This window comes from Octodon degus, unplaced genomic scaffold (assembly GCF_000260255.1).
Source record: "Octodon degus isolate 3935 unplaced genomic scaffold, OctDeg1.0 scaffold00012, whole genome shotgun sequence".
Taxonomy (NCBI): Eukaryota; Metazoa; Chordata; class Mammalia; order Rodentia; family Octodontidae; genus Octodon; species Octodon degus.
In genome coordinates this window covers 20,618,130-20,631,220 of record NW_004524588.1, presented here as the reverse complement: position 1 = coordinate 20,631,220, position 13,091 = coordinate 20,618,130, and the positions used below count along the sequence as shown (strand labels likewise).

General features: G+C 43.3%; 1 protein-coding gene across 1 annotated transcript; it reads right to left on the bottom strand.

The window, feature by feature from the left end:
* Window positions 1-4,091: 4,091 nt before the first annotated feature.
* Window positions 4,092-11,716, bottom strand: Mmp1 (matrix metallopeptidase 1). The gene is made up of 10 exons (XM_004626147.2): window positions 11,633-11,716; window positions 10,925-11,172; window positions 10,686-10,834; window positions 10,343-10,483; window positions 9,090-9,257; window positions 8,828-8,945; window positions 6,904-7,037; window positions 5,208-5,370; window positions 4,361-4,464; window positions 4,092-4,189 (listed from the first exon to the last, which is right to left on the bottom strand). The coding sequence occupies exons 2-10, from the start codon at window positions 11,074-11,076 to the stop codon at window positions 4,092-4,094; spliced, it is 1,227 nt and encodes a 408-aa protein (XP_004626204.1). The 5' UTR covers window positions 11,077-11,172; window positions 11,633-11,716.
* Between the last annotated feature and the right edge of the window lie 1,375 nt (window positions 11,717-13,091).

Sequence of the window (13,091 nt, the reverse complement as noted above, 5' to 3'; positions counted from 1 at the left end):
TTCTTCTTCTTCTTCTTCTTCTTCTTCTTCTTCTTCTTCTTCTTCTTCTTCTTCTTCTTCTTTTTTTCAGAACTGGGGATTGAACTCAGACCCTTGCGCTTGCCAGCGAAGTGCTTATCCTACTGAGCCATCTCCCTGACCCTGAATACTTCTTAAGAACACACTTCCACATAGGAAGACAGATGCGTTTACTCATCTACTTTCCTCACATTGATATAATGTTTGCTCTACCAATAATTCTTCTTCTCATTTGTAGGTTTTGTGTACATGAGTTCTAACTGGGTTCTATTGGAGACCATAGTGCAATAGCAACAGGAAAACCAGAAAATCCTTAGAGTAATGGTGGCATATGCCTGGAATCCCAGCATCCTAGGAGATCAAGGCAGAAAGACAATAGATTTGAACCTAGCCTGAGCATATTAGTAATTTAGCAGACTGTTTCAAAATTTTTTTAAAAAAATTCAGGGTATGTAACTTAGCACAGTGCAAAGATTCTGGGTTCAATCTCTTATACCTGTACAAGACCAGTCACTGTGATAAGCCCATGAGATACTGGAAACATATGTCTGAAAATGCCTGGGATTCAGCAGTTTTAGTCTTGGGGTATAACCAACAGAGATGCCTATATACATGCAGGATTGCGTATATATATCCTGTCTTCCTGTGGTGACAGCATGAAGTCCCTCTGAAATGAGTGAAGACCAAAAACAGTTTACCTTATTGGTCACAATAAGGCAGATATAAGAGAAAACATATCTGATACAATTCAGTTCATAAATAGAGAGATTTAACCTGAGACATCATAGCTCAGTGCAGTGGTTAGTTTTGGGAAATACGGAACAAAAAGTGAAAGTTGTTGGTGCCTCATCAGATCTCCTTTAGTGCCAGTGTAAGAGGTAGTGTAGCTATTTAGTTTATGAAGAGGCAGTTAGTGAGGGACAGGGCCTAAGATGCAGTTGGGCTGGTCAGCCTTATCTAAAAAAGTGTAGGTACATAGGGTTAAGGATAAACTCAAGCCATATAGATCATTAAGCTCAGGAATGCTGAGCTGAGGAAGGCTGTAGAAGCCAAACAGGAGAAGTGACCAGTGAAACTGCCCCCTCTTACATTTGATTCATTTTCCCTATTTGCACAGCAAGATTCCTAACTGCCCAGAGTGTGTACAACCATTTCATGTTTTGTTTCTCTATAGGTCGTATTGCAGCATGGAGAGTCCATACCCAGGGTCTATGTTGAGCTGCTGTGGCCAGAACAGCTCAGACTTATAGGCTCCTTATGTTTTCAGTCTCCTCATGCTGGGATTACAGGTATGTGTCACCATGCCCAGACTCAGTGGGCCACTCAGTGTGCCCTGTGGCAGAGCCGGCATGGCATGCAGGGCTGGGAATCGAACCCTGGTCTCTGTGCTTACCAAAGTAGGTGCTTAGTCCACTGAGCTAGCTTGCTGGTTCTGGAATTTTCTCTCTTAAACTTCCAATAAAGACTTCTGTTAACTTCATCTCTTGTCTGCAACTTCATCCTTCAACCTCATAGGACACCAGGCAGTGACATCAGAATACTCGTGCTCCTGTTGGGAGCTTATGAGCCCTAATTTTCCCTCATTCCTTTCCCACGTGGAAGCATCTCACCTGTCAAGCTGTGCTCCCCTCTTCCAAACCAGGTTTTTGTTAATAACTGAAGGAAAGAGGGCAACCAAAGCCAGGCCCTCATGCGCTGATTCAGGTTTTCTTCAGTTGTCTCTTCACAAGATCTGAGCAGTCCCCACCAAGAGCACACTCTAGCTTTTCCTCTACTCTCAAACGTCTTTCCCACTCCATTCTCCTGCATGTACTCTTCTTCCACGGAGTCTGCCATGGATTTCCTGTTTCAGGCTCTGCTTCCAGACAACCAACCTAAAAACGTGAGTTTAGCAATGTCAGGAGAGCCTCAAGGATCCTGTTGGGAGGCCTTTTTTATGACCTGTGAAGACACTGAATCACTGCATTAACTTTGTGATAGGTCACTGAGAGGAACACTTATAATTTATGTTATAGTTCAATTGTAAAGAAGAAGTTATGTTCTCTCTTGAGTTAAAAAAAAAATGCCTCAGAAATCTGTGTACCTTATAATATCCTCTGTTGGGAGGGACTGAAGTTGGAAATTGGTCGTATATGTGAGGGCAGGACACGGCCACAGTGCCTAAAGCAGTGAAGCTACCTCAATCTTGAGAAAAGCATCCTGCCTGGACAATTTCAGCCGTTAGTCACTAGGCAACCTTGTGTCTCATGATACTAACTTTGTAAAGATGTAACAAAATGCCATACAGTTGCTGTTCAGATCCTGTGCCCGTCAGGTACAAAGGCCTCCACCTGACCTCAGCCTTTATCTTTTCTCTTTATTTATTTATTTTTAATTCCCCCGCTGTTTTCTCCCAGGGTCCACCAAAAGACCAATGAATCGGCATGATTCTCGAGACTCTTCCTGCTCTTGGAAAGCCTCCAGCTCCCTGTGAGCACCAGGCCAACTACTCACAACACTGTGGTCCCCAGAAGCCACCTGCAGGACTCCTCCTAATTGAGTCCTATTAAACTAGACAGTGCTTACCTACACAAGCTGGCTTAGGCAGCACTGATGAAGTTAAATCCTAGTGGTTAGTAAATAGAAAGTTATTTCATCCTTCAGCAAAGTCTACTGAACTTAGCAGGCACTTTGGCGTGGTAGCTTGCAATTAGGGCTTCTTCTATCGTATAGTCATTCTTTCAGGACCTGATTTTACAATTAGCACCGCAGGCGAGTACAGCACTTGAGACATTTACACCCGTAATGAAATGTTTCTGTTCAGAAGTGATGATCGTCACCTGCTCACACAACCTGCTGGCCAGACCTGGCTAGAAGCCCTGCTACTCTCCCCATGCCAGGAGTTGGGCTACGGAAGGTGCACCTCTCCGGTGTTCTCAGAAGAGAGAGTAATGTCCACTTAGGAAGCTCTAGCACAAGTTCTTTAACCTAAAACTAGTTTTAGACTCCTTATATGGGACAAAGACAAGGGGAATCGATTTCTCCCCCTCCTCTTTTTTCTTTTGTTTTAATTTATTTCAAAGAGTGTATAATAATTGATAAGACATTAGAAGTGGTACACATTTAGAAGACCAATATGACAGGCATCCAACCATGAGTTTTGTATTACACACTGCTGTCCTCGATGTAGTTGCTCAGATCGCAGATATCAGCACACAGTTAGTCAAGGTGAGAATTCTAAGCTATAACTGCTATTTTCAAAAGACTGATGGAAATTATGAGTACAATGATCACAGCCATCCTGTATATATACTTGTGTGTTTTTCCCTCCTTCCTTTTTTTCTATCTTTTCTCCTTTCTCTCATCTTCATTGTTTAATCCTTAAGGATTTTTTTTCCCCATTTTATGATATAAATTCCATGAGAATGTAGAAATTTGATTTTTAGATGCACTAATTTCTCAATGAATGTTTTGCATATTGTTTTCACTTAAATCTGAAAATTAATTTTTATATGTGAGGCTTTATAATCAGAGGATAGCCAGGTGTGGTGGTACACACTGTAATCTCAGCCCTAGAGAGGCTGAGGCAGGAGGGTTGCTGTGAGTTTGAGGCCATCCTGAACTACATAGTGAGACTCTGTCTAAAAAAATAAATAAAAAATATATATATACATATATATGTATATATATATATTCAGTGGATAACAACATTATAAATGTAATAGAAAGCTTACAAAAGAGTAGACAATGCTGAATTTATTTTATATAACAAATACTTTATTTTGTGTGAGAAAAGTTTTTCCTTATATCACAGGGTGATACTAAAGATTGCCTTATACATAAAAGACCCCCCGGTGTGAATCCACAACAGAACCATGAACTTGAGCATCTTTGGTAGAGTTTATGGAGTTAAATTACATTAGTACATAAAACAATATACTCTTCCTTATAAAAATGAGGTAGATATAAGTTAATAGCTCTATGGATCACCGATCCTAGAAATTAAATAAAATTATAGAAATCTTCAGGAAACATCTTCCCCGGGCTCATGAAACACTTTTTTCCATTAAGTTCCTAATGGTTTGTTAATATTCTCAGCAGTTGAACCAGCTGTTCGTTCTCAGGACCCTCACTTCCTTTGTTTTGGGATTAAAATTGTATTGCTCTGTTCCATGAAAGAAATAAAAAATTCCTAGAAGGAAAACAAAGAAGATTACTACATTGTACAACTAGTTTCTAGTTTAAATTTGAGTTCTTGAAGACCTCAAGTTTTTAACACAAACATTTTTGGTATTTGCTGCTCAAATAGCAATGCTGATGCTATTATTCTGGTACCAAAATGAAAGATTTCGTGTTCACTCACCATTTTTGTAGAAAGCCGCGTCGATTTTGTCGCCAATTCCAGGAAAGTCATCTGCTATCATTTTAGGATAACCTTCATCCATGGATCGTTGCCTTTCATCATACCTGGTCAGAAAAGATCAGGAGGGTCAGAGCCTTGTGCTAAACATCAAGACTTTGCAAGATCGTTACAGGAAATACACTAGCATGACTTTAGCAAGAACTCTTAATTCTAGAGATTGTACAGTCTGGAGTGGCATGAAGAGAGGTGGAATGCTGGGCAGACTAGAAAATTTGTAATAACCCTTTGAAATACACTCTCAAATTTCGATCTTCTAGTAAATTCTACACCATATCCTAATAAGGTAGCACATCACGAACGGAAGATTCCTTTTGGCCAAAGTAGCTCCAGAAAGATGAATGCCATCATTTTTCTATCTTTTAATTCAATGCCACACGCTTGCAAGATCCCGGCACAGAGACTGTGACGATTACTCATTAATGGATTAAGAAAGTGGGTGCTGACTGGCAGTAGTCACTCACAGAAAAGGTAGCTGAATAAGGCAACTTGAAACTCACTTCAAGCTGGATAAATCTAGAACTTTCAAAAGAGGAAGAACTAGCGCCTTGTTTCTTTATTAATTCGGTGATGCTGGAGGTTGAATCCAGGGCTTCACACGTGCTAAGCAAGTGCTTTGCCACTAAGCTGCGCCCAGCCCTGGTTTTCTTTTCTGCTTTGAGGCAGCTCTGGATAAATTGCTCAGGCTGACCTGAAACTTGCAATCTTCCTGCCTCTGCCTCCAGAGTAGCTAGGAATACACGTGTGGAGCACCATGGCCAGGAACCTAATGTTTCACGCTCAGGTTTACCTCCAGTACTGGTCAGCAACGAAGAAGTATGTTTTTCCAGTGTATTCGTCAGAAGCAGCTGCATCGATTTTCTTCACAGTCCTCGGGAAGCCAAAGGAGCTGTAGATGTCCTTGGGATACCCAGCCAGCTCATTCAGCTCCTGAACAACCCAGTACTTGCTACCTGCCAATCAAAAATCAGAGATGCACATAACTGCTCCAGGCTCCAGTGGACAGTGAGCTACAATTCCAGCTGAGTTCTCAGGCGCACATGCTGGAGCACTGTCCTGGCTGCAGATTGGAATCACCTAGAGATTTTAACAACATCAACAATGGAATCCTGTTCCAGACCAGTCAAACGAGTATGTTTTGAAACTTCCTAGGTGACTCTAATCTGAAGCAAGCTTTGAGGATGTTTATGGTCTGTTTACGTCCATTCCAGAAGAGCTTCCCTTCCAAAGCTAGATGTTCAAATGGCTAGAATTTGTCACACTTCCTCAGTGATATAGAGTCCAAGTGGAAGTTCACACCAAGGGTGTCCTAAGGACAGAGCATTGTAGTGATTCATAAGATGCAAAGCATAGTGACCCTGATTTGAATCGTAGCATCTGAGTAGAACATAGTTTTCCGCGTATGTGAATGTACCCTGTGGCCAGTTAGTGAGCCCGTATTGGGTACAGCTAGGCTTGCGTCCTTAAGCAAGGGTTGCTGTTTATTCACAGACATGATTATTCACTTCTTATTTAAAAAGCAGCGTGAAGCTTTGTATATGTAAAGCCTTACCTAACTTCACAAAACAAAGGCAGAAAATCCTTTCCAAGTGTTTGCCTATTGGGAAGACCTTTGTTCTTCCCTTCGCATGTATAGCAGGATGAAATGTCTTAATCTTCGCTGTACTACACCAAAAACATTTGCAAAATTATTTCTTCAAAGCCAGAAGCATAGGATTCTGTTTTATTGTGATAGAACTGAGAAAATGTGTCCTAATTGATTCACAATAATTCACAATTTTGCATACTTTAATTGCATATGCATTCCCTAGGAAATTTGTTAAAATTCAGATTTTGTTCAAAGATGGTCTGGATGGGATTTGAGATTCTTTCTTTTTTTTTTTGTTTTTGCGGAACCGGGGATTGAACTCAGGCCCTTGCGCTTGCGAGGGAAGCACATATTCCACTAAGCCATCTCCTCGGCCCCTGGGATTTGAGATTCTATATTTGTAGTAGCTTCCTGGTGACGCCAGCGCCACTGAAGGGAGGACCATACCAACAACAGGGTGGCAATGTCACCTGACTGCTCAGTGGTGGCCTCTCCTCATCTTTACCCAAGAAGATGGTTCATAGTAAGATGGTGCAGGTAATCCCAAGAACAAAATGTTTGTTCCGTTTCACGTGGAATTGGCTCGCTTCTCTAAAACTCTGAGCACTCCCAGTAATATGGAGAGAGGTCTAAGTCCATAGTTTGCACACAAAACACTTGTATAAGCTACATTCATCAACTGATCAAAATAGTTCTATTTCAATTTTTTGTTTTTTGTTTAAAATGGCTCAAATACACAATGTAAGTTTTCATTGATAAGGTACCCACAGATCTATTTGATTGCTGAGACTGTTAGGTTTTCAAAAATCCATGGACAGAATATAGTTAATATCCTTATGTCTCACCACAAAATAAATACAAAAATGCAAAAACAATGAAGATGAATTGGGAGCCGTACCCTTGAAGAACAGGACTATATCTTCCTCTTGAAATTCATAAGCAGCATCAATCTCAGATGGCAGATGTGACCAGAACACAGAGATGTAATTGACTTCTTCTTCCAGGTAGTTGTTCATTGGACGAATGTAGAACCTGATTTGCAAAATAAGAAAAGAGAAAAAATCATTTCAACCTACTCTCTGGCAGTCTCTGCCCGACACCCACCCAGCTCCTTCTGGCTGCTGGCTCTGTCTGTTCACTTGTAGATTTTCAACATCTGATTCTTCAAAGGAGAGGGTGGGGCCCAGAAACTTGGGTTATTTGCATTTGCTTAATTCATTCTTGGACATATTTCCATCAGGGCAAATTTCAAGAGTCAGAGCAGAGCACCAGCTACGCTATTTCTGACACACAAATACAATAGGCATGAATAAGTACAAGAACACAGAGAGCAAGGCGAAAGCCTCTGACTCTTATGATGGGATTAAGAACTGAGGTTAGAGAAGCATGAGCTAAGGCCGTAGAGCTGGTGAGAAGCAAAGGTAAATTTAAAATTTGCCTCTGGCAGCCACCAAATGTTTTGTCCTCTGAAACGTGCTACACAGAGTCGATTGCAGTGCATAGGCACTGCAGCAACATCGCAGAGCGGACCACCACGTGGGCTGGCAGGACAGCTTTCCAGGCCTCGGACCTAGAATCCTCCTTCCAGGACCTGCCCTGCCTCAGCATGGCCGGGAGGTCTTGGGCAAGTCGGCTGCTGTCACTACCCTTCTGCGTCTTCCTGATGTGATGCCCTGTAAGTCATCACAGTGTCCTTCCAGGTCCTGCAACTGTGCTGTTTTTTGCAGTTACCCCTGAAGACTGGCTCGGATAGTTGTGTTCGCTAAGCTGAGCTTCCTTGCCCTTGTGTCTCCTAGCAGTGAGCTGTACCCTGAGGAGTTAAGTCCAGCCCCTTCTTTCACACCAACACTAGTGAGGGACGAGTTAGAAAGCACTGAGCGCTAGCACCTGCATTTGGGGATAGAGATGACCACAAAGGACTCCAACAGCACTCGCAGTGCTCCAGGAAGAGTGGCTGAGGCGAGGCGAGGCCTCTGGGATCCCCGTGCTTCCCCAGCCTGGTTCCTCCTGTGCTGGTCTGTGAGCCGCGTCACTCACAAGGTTGTACTGTTTCTCTTGGTCCTTTAAGAGTCACTGTGGTATAAAGGGTCAGCCTGTCCTGTGCATGAGAGAGGAACACAGTCTTTGCTGCAGGGACCATTCCAAGATCCTTTTCTGAGGAGGGCACACAAAACCGTGGCTGCCTGCATCTTCCCAAGAGATCTCATGGGCCCAAGGGTTCTCCCAGCAATGGTTCCTCTTCCTTTTTTTCTTTCCTCTTCTCCTCCTCCTCCTTTTCCTTCTCCTTCTCCTCCTCATTCTTCTCCTTCTTTCTTTCCTCCTCCTCCTCCTCCTGTAGCTCTTTCTCCTCCTTCTTCTTCAGTCTTCCAGGGACAGCAGAGGGCCTTGTAATTGTGAGCTTTGGGGCACCACCCGTTCCAGGATGGAGGTGGCACCACTTATACAGCCTCGTGAGCCTGGTGATGCTGGGAATAGACTACTTTCTCCTCAAGATCTTTAAGAGTGTCATAATGCAAAAAAGCCCTGGTTAGGGGTCAGAAAACCAATAACTACTCTGTCATGAATGAACTCTGTGTCCCAGAAGCTTCCTCTTTTTCTCTGCCTTCTCTGTAAGATGGGCTTAGATTTACTGACTTTCTACTTAGGTGGTATTTTCTAAGAATCAAAATGACCTAAAACTATACCTGGAAAAAGAAGTTCAAGTACATTATGCTGTGTAAATAAAATCAATTGTTACTGTAGAATTATAAATATAAGTCAATGTAAAATAAATAGTACATAAAGCTTATAAATGGGCAGAACCAAAAAAATTGAAATCTCACCTGTCTTTAAAGAACATTATTTCTCCCCGAACTGTAGTTACAGCATTAAAGGTTAAGTCCCTGTCACACACCTTGGGGGCTATTACGGTTTTTCTGATGCTGGGATTGATGGGAGGTCCTAGGCCAAGAAGAAAATGGGAGTTAGCTTTGCCTAGTGTTGGGAAACTGCACAAACAGTGAGCACATCCTAAGGGACACAGATGTTGGTCTTCTCTATTGGCCGTATGTGGCAGGACCAGAGGAGGATCCCTGTCTGTAGCACTCTGCTTCTCACCATATAGTGACTGGATGCCATTGACATCATCTTCTCCCAGGAGGACTTCGCTGGTGAGCTGATAGGTGGGGTACATTAAGGACGAGATGTCGGAAGAGTGTCCCAGGCCGAGAGAGTGGCCGAACTCGTGAGCCGCAGCATATAACAAGTTATACCCTAAGGGGCCAAGAAAGCTCATTTTCAGTTATTTAAAGTATATTCAATGCTGAGGCATTTATTTAAGATATAATCTACACTTTGCTGTTGTTGATTGTTTGAGATAAGGCCTTGCTGTGTAGCCCAGGTGGCCTTGAACTCACTATGCAGCCCAGGCTGGCCTCGAACTTGGGGCGACCTTCCTGCCTCAGTCTCCTGCATGCAGCCATCTGCCAGCACTATGCCTGGCAACCTAGAATTCCATAAGGACACATTTTCTTGGTCACTTTCTAAAGAATATATATATATAACATATATATTCATATATATGCATTAATATACATAAACATGTACATGTATTTCATAAAACTTTTTTCTGAAGGTAAGAGGAATTCTTTAACAATGAGAGCTGTCCAAACCTAAACTCTAGCATCATAGTGATACAATTAAGTATTGACTGACAATTTAGCACAGATGAGTTGACTTTGTTAATATTCTTTCACAGAGAAGTAATAAGTTTTATATTAATAAGTTTTATTATAACTTATTATTTATTTACTAAATTGATAAATGGTTAATCCTGGACAGTTTGGAAAACACAGAAAAGCTTTTTCCCTTAATTTCCACATTAGCTTGCTGCCATTGTTAAATTTAGATGTAGCTTTTTCATAAAGAAGATGCAAACTACATATCCACAAAAAAACCATGATGTTTTTCAACATTTTCTTAATGGAAATGGTAGAGTGGCCTATTTGTCACCAATAAAAAGTTGTACTAGCGAGGGCCAGGGAGATAGCTCAGTAGAATAAGTGCTTGCCTGGCAAGTGCAAGGGCCTGAGTTCAATCCTGGTACAGCAAGAGAGAGAGAGAGAGAGAAAGAGAGAGAGAGAAAGAGAGAGAGAGAGAGAGAGAGAGAGAGAGAGAGAGAGAGAGAGGTTGTACTAGCGAAGTCAGCTTCTGTTCTACTATTCTAAGCATTCCATCTGCTAAGCGGTAATGGAAAATGTCCATTTCTACAAATGCATCCTGGCAGTCAAGTGGATCCAGTACTGAAATGAACCATGAAAAGAAATGGGAGTGGAGAGTAATAAAATCCATGAACTTACTGCTATAATCCTCAGTCCACGGCTCAACGGTCCATGTCTCGTCTACATCGAAGTGAGCGTCTCCTCCGAGTCGCGGGCCTGGTGCGAAAGCGTGAGCGAGTCTGTCTCCAGGTCCGTCAAAGGGGTTGTTGTCACCATGGTCTGCAAGACGCGGAATGGGGTTGCCTCAGGACCGCAAGCGTCCGCTTGGCTAAGACGCTACCGGCCCTCAGCACGTGTGGTGAAGTTTCCTGCCTTCTGATTAATAACCTCTTCAATAAGGAACTCCAGCCACAAGGCGGGGGAGCGTGAGGAGCGAGGGACAGTGAGGTGAAACTGTTTGCAGCCTGCTGGAAGCGCTCACCTCCTCTCAGAAAGCTGATCATTATGTCTGCTTCCCCGGAAAAGATCTTGGTGAATGTCAGGGGCGAGAAATCACTCCAGAGTTGAAAGGCTTTCTCAAAGACGTCATCCACAGCTGATCTTGGCAAATACGGTGTGTAACTTACAACCCTTCATAAGATATAATACAGACATATTAGGCCTTAGTCTTAGCATGCCAATGGGAAACAGGTCCCCCATTCTGATAGTCACTCCGGTTACCTGTAAGTCAGATTGTGTGTTCTCCAAATGGAGCCCCCGGGCATGGTGCTGAACCAGGCCACATCAGGCACCCCACACCGGGGCTGCCTCATCACATCCAGGGTTTCCTTATCCACCTTCCCAGTCACGTTCAGCCCAAAGAATTTCTGCATTTCTTCCAGGCTTTCAACCAGGCTATCCACGCTCCTTTTTTGTTTTCCAGTTTGTGGCCCCACGTTGTTCAAGTTATAGTAGCTGTCCAGGTATTTCTGGTAAAGGATAAAAGTATTGGAGTGGGAACTATTTCATTTTAAAAATGGACAGTATGAAGTTTCAGTCAAGATGGAGAGCTACATTCCAAGCTTTTGTTAAGATCGCACGGTCTTTGTCATCCTTATCACGAGTTTACAAAATGCATTTTCATTTTTTGGTGAGTAGAATTCCCCTCACCACTGCTTACAAAGAAGACTGAACTTCACAGTAGGGCAAGACATGTAGAGTGAAGTTCACACGTTCTTGCAAACCTACACATTTCTAAAGAGAGATTTGTGTCCATCTCCTCAGTTCCCCCTCATCTCCCACTGGGAAAGAAGAGACTAGGGAAGCTGCTGTTTCTGAACAAATCAACCTCTCTTGGTAGGAAATCCACCCTTCAATAGCTCCACTGTGCTACAGTGGGAAAGGGACACTAAGGACTTGCATCACGTGTATGTGCAAAGCCCGACATACCTGGACCAACTCCGCGTCCTCTTCTTGCAGTTTTGGAGCTACTGGGAAGCCACGGGACCCCACATTGCAGAGCAGTAGCAGCAGCAGCGGCTGCAGCAGCGGGGCAGCACGGAGCATGTCGACCTCTGATTCCGGACGAGAAGCTTGTGGCTTTCTACTACCTTGTCCTCTAATATCTCACCTCAGAAGATGTCTTTTTATACAGAGAGAGTCCAGGCTGGAGGCTATCTGACTCACAGATCATAACATCCTCTTGAATACCAATGAATGGCCTGAGCAGTTATCAGGAACGGTGACGCCAAGCATGTTGCAAGGCCACGATTAGTATCAAGCAGGACATCTGGGAGGGGCAATCTCCACTGTGTAAACCTTCCCTTTCTCCCCTGCGTGTCTACCCTACTGGGAAAGATCCTTACTGCATACGTAGGTTCAGAGCACTCTGTGACTGTCTCAGAAGATGCGTTTTGTGTCTGATGCTGCTAGTTATAAAGTGGCCCCTGTCTGGGCACTTCTTGCTCGCAGGGGCAAGGGTGGGGGCACTTGGCACCTTCTCTATGCAGCACCCACACTGATGCTCTGTTGCTCGAGCACCGGGTGGCACTTGGGTTTCTCTGAGGATCCCTCCTACCTTTCCCAGACCAGCTGGTACTCTATGGAATTAGAACCAAGGTGCTCAAGAAGGTCCCTTATGGAAGGTGAGATATGAAATAACTCCCTCCCTGTCCTAGCAACACGGGACAAATAGCATTATTCTCTGACACTTGTCAGAATGTACCAGATAAGGCTGGGGCAGGCAAGAAGCCAAGAGTGGCACTGAGGTTTAATTTTCATTATGCTTTTCTCCTTGAGTTTATCTTTGCCTCTTGGGCACAGGTCACATGTTTTTTCTTTCATGTATGCATTCATTCATGTATGTGTATGTTCATCTAGTCAAAAGCTCATGTGTGACACCCCCTGCACAGTGAGCAGATGCACGAGTATGTGCTGAAAGATTGACAATCAGGAATTTATCCTCTGCTTTGAAGTCCCTTGGGTACATGTGGCATCCAGGCCATGTGGGAGAGAAAGACTCTTCCAGCTCTGTGGCCTCCTCCACTTCCACCCCCTCGTCCTCTTCTCTTGCATTCCCCCACTTCAGCCCCTTATGGTATCTCTCACCTTCCTCATTATATTAGGTTTGCTTCTTGAACACTTTTCTTTTTGGAAGTCCATTTCAGTGTCAGATTCTTTTATCTGCTTTGCATTTCCTACCAATACTGAAATGGCCTTTGGCAGAAACCTCAATGACTGAATGCTGCTTTGTTTTCAGAATAGCATGAGAAAACTCTATCCTCTGTATTCTCCTTTAATGTGGCCATGTGGTAGCTTTGTGTCCGAAGAGTGTTCCAGACACTTAGGACAGTGTTATGTGGATTCTTACTGTCACTTCCATTAGAAATGACTAGTTTGTCAACCTTGA

Coding starts and splice junctions, on each gene's coding strand:
- Mmp1 (XM_004626147.2), bottom strand. CDS start 11,076: ATGCAGAAATTCTTTGGGCTGAACGTGACTGGGAAGGTGGATAAGGAA. Junction 5,371..6,903: donor TATAGTCCTGTTCTTCAAGG/GTACGGCTCCCA, acceptor TTTGATTGGCAG/GTAGCAAGTACTGGGTTGTT. Junction 4,190..4,360: donor CGCGGCTTTCTACAAAAATG/GTGAGTGAACAC, acceptor TTTTCCTTCTAG/GAATTTTTTATTTCTTTCAT.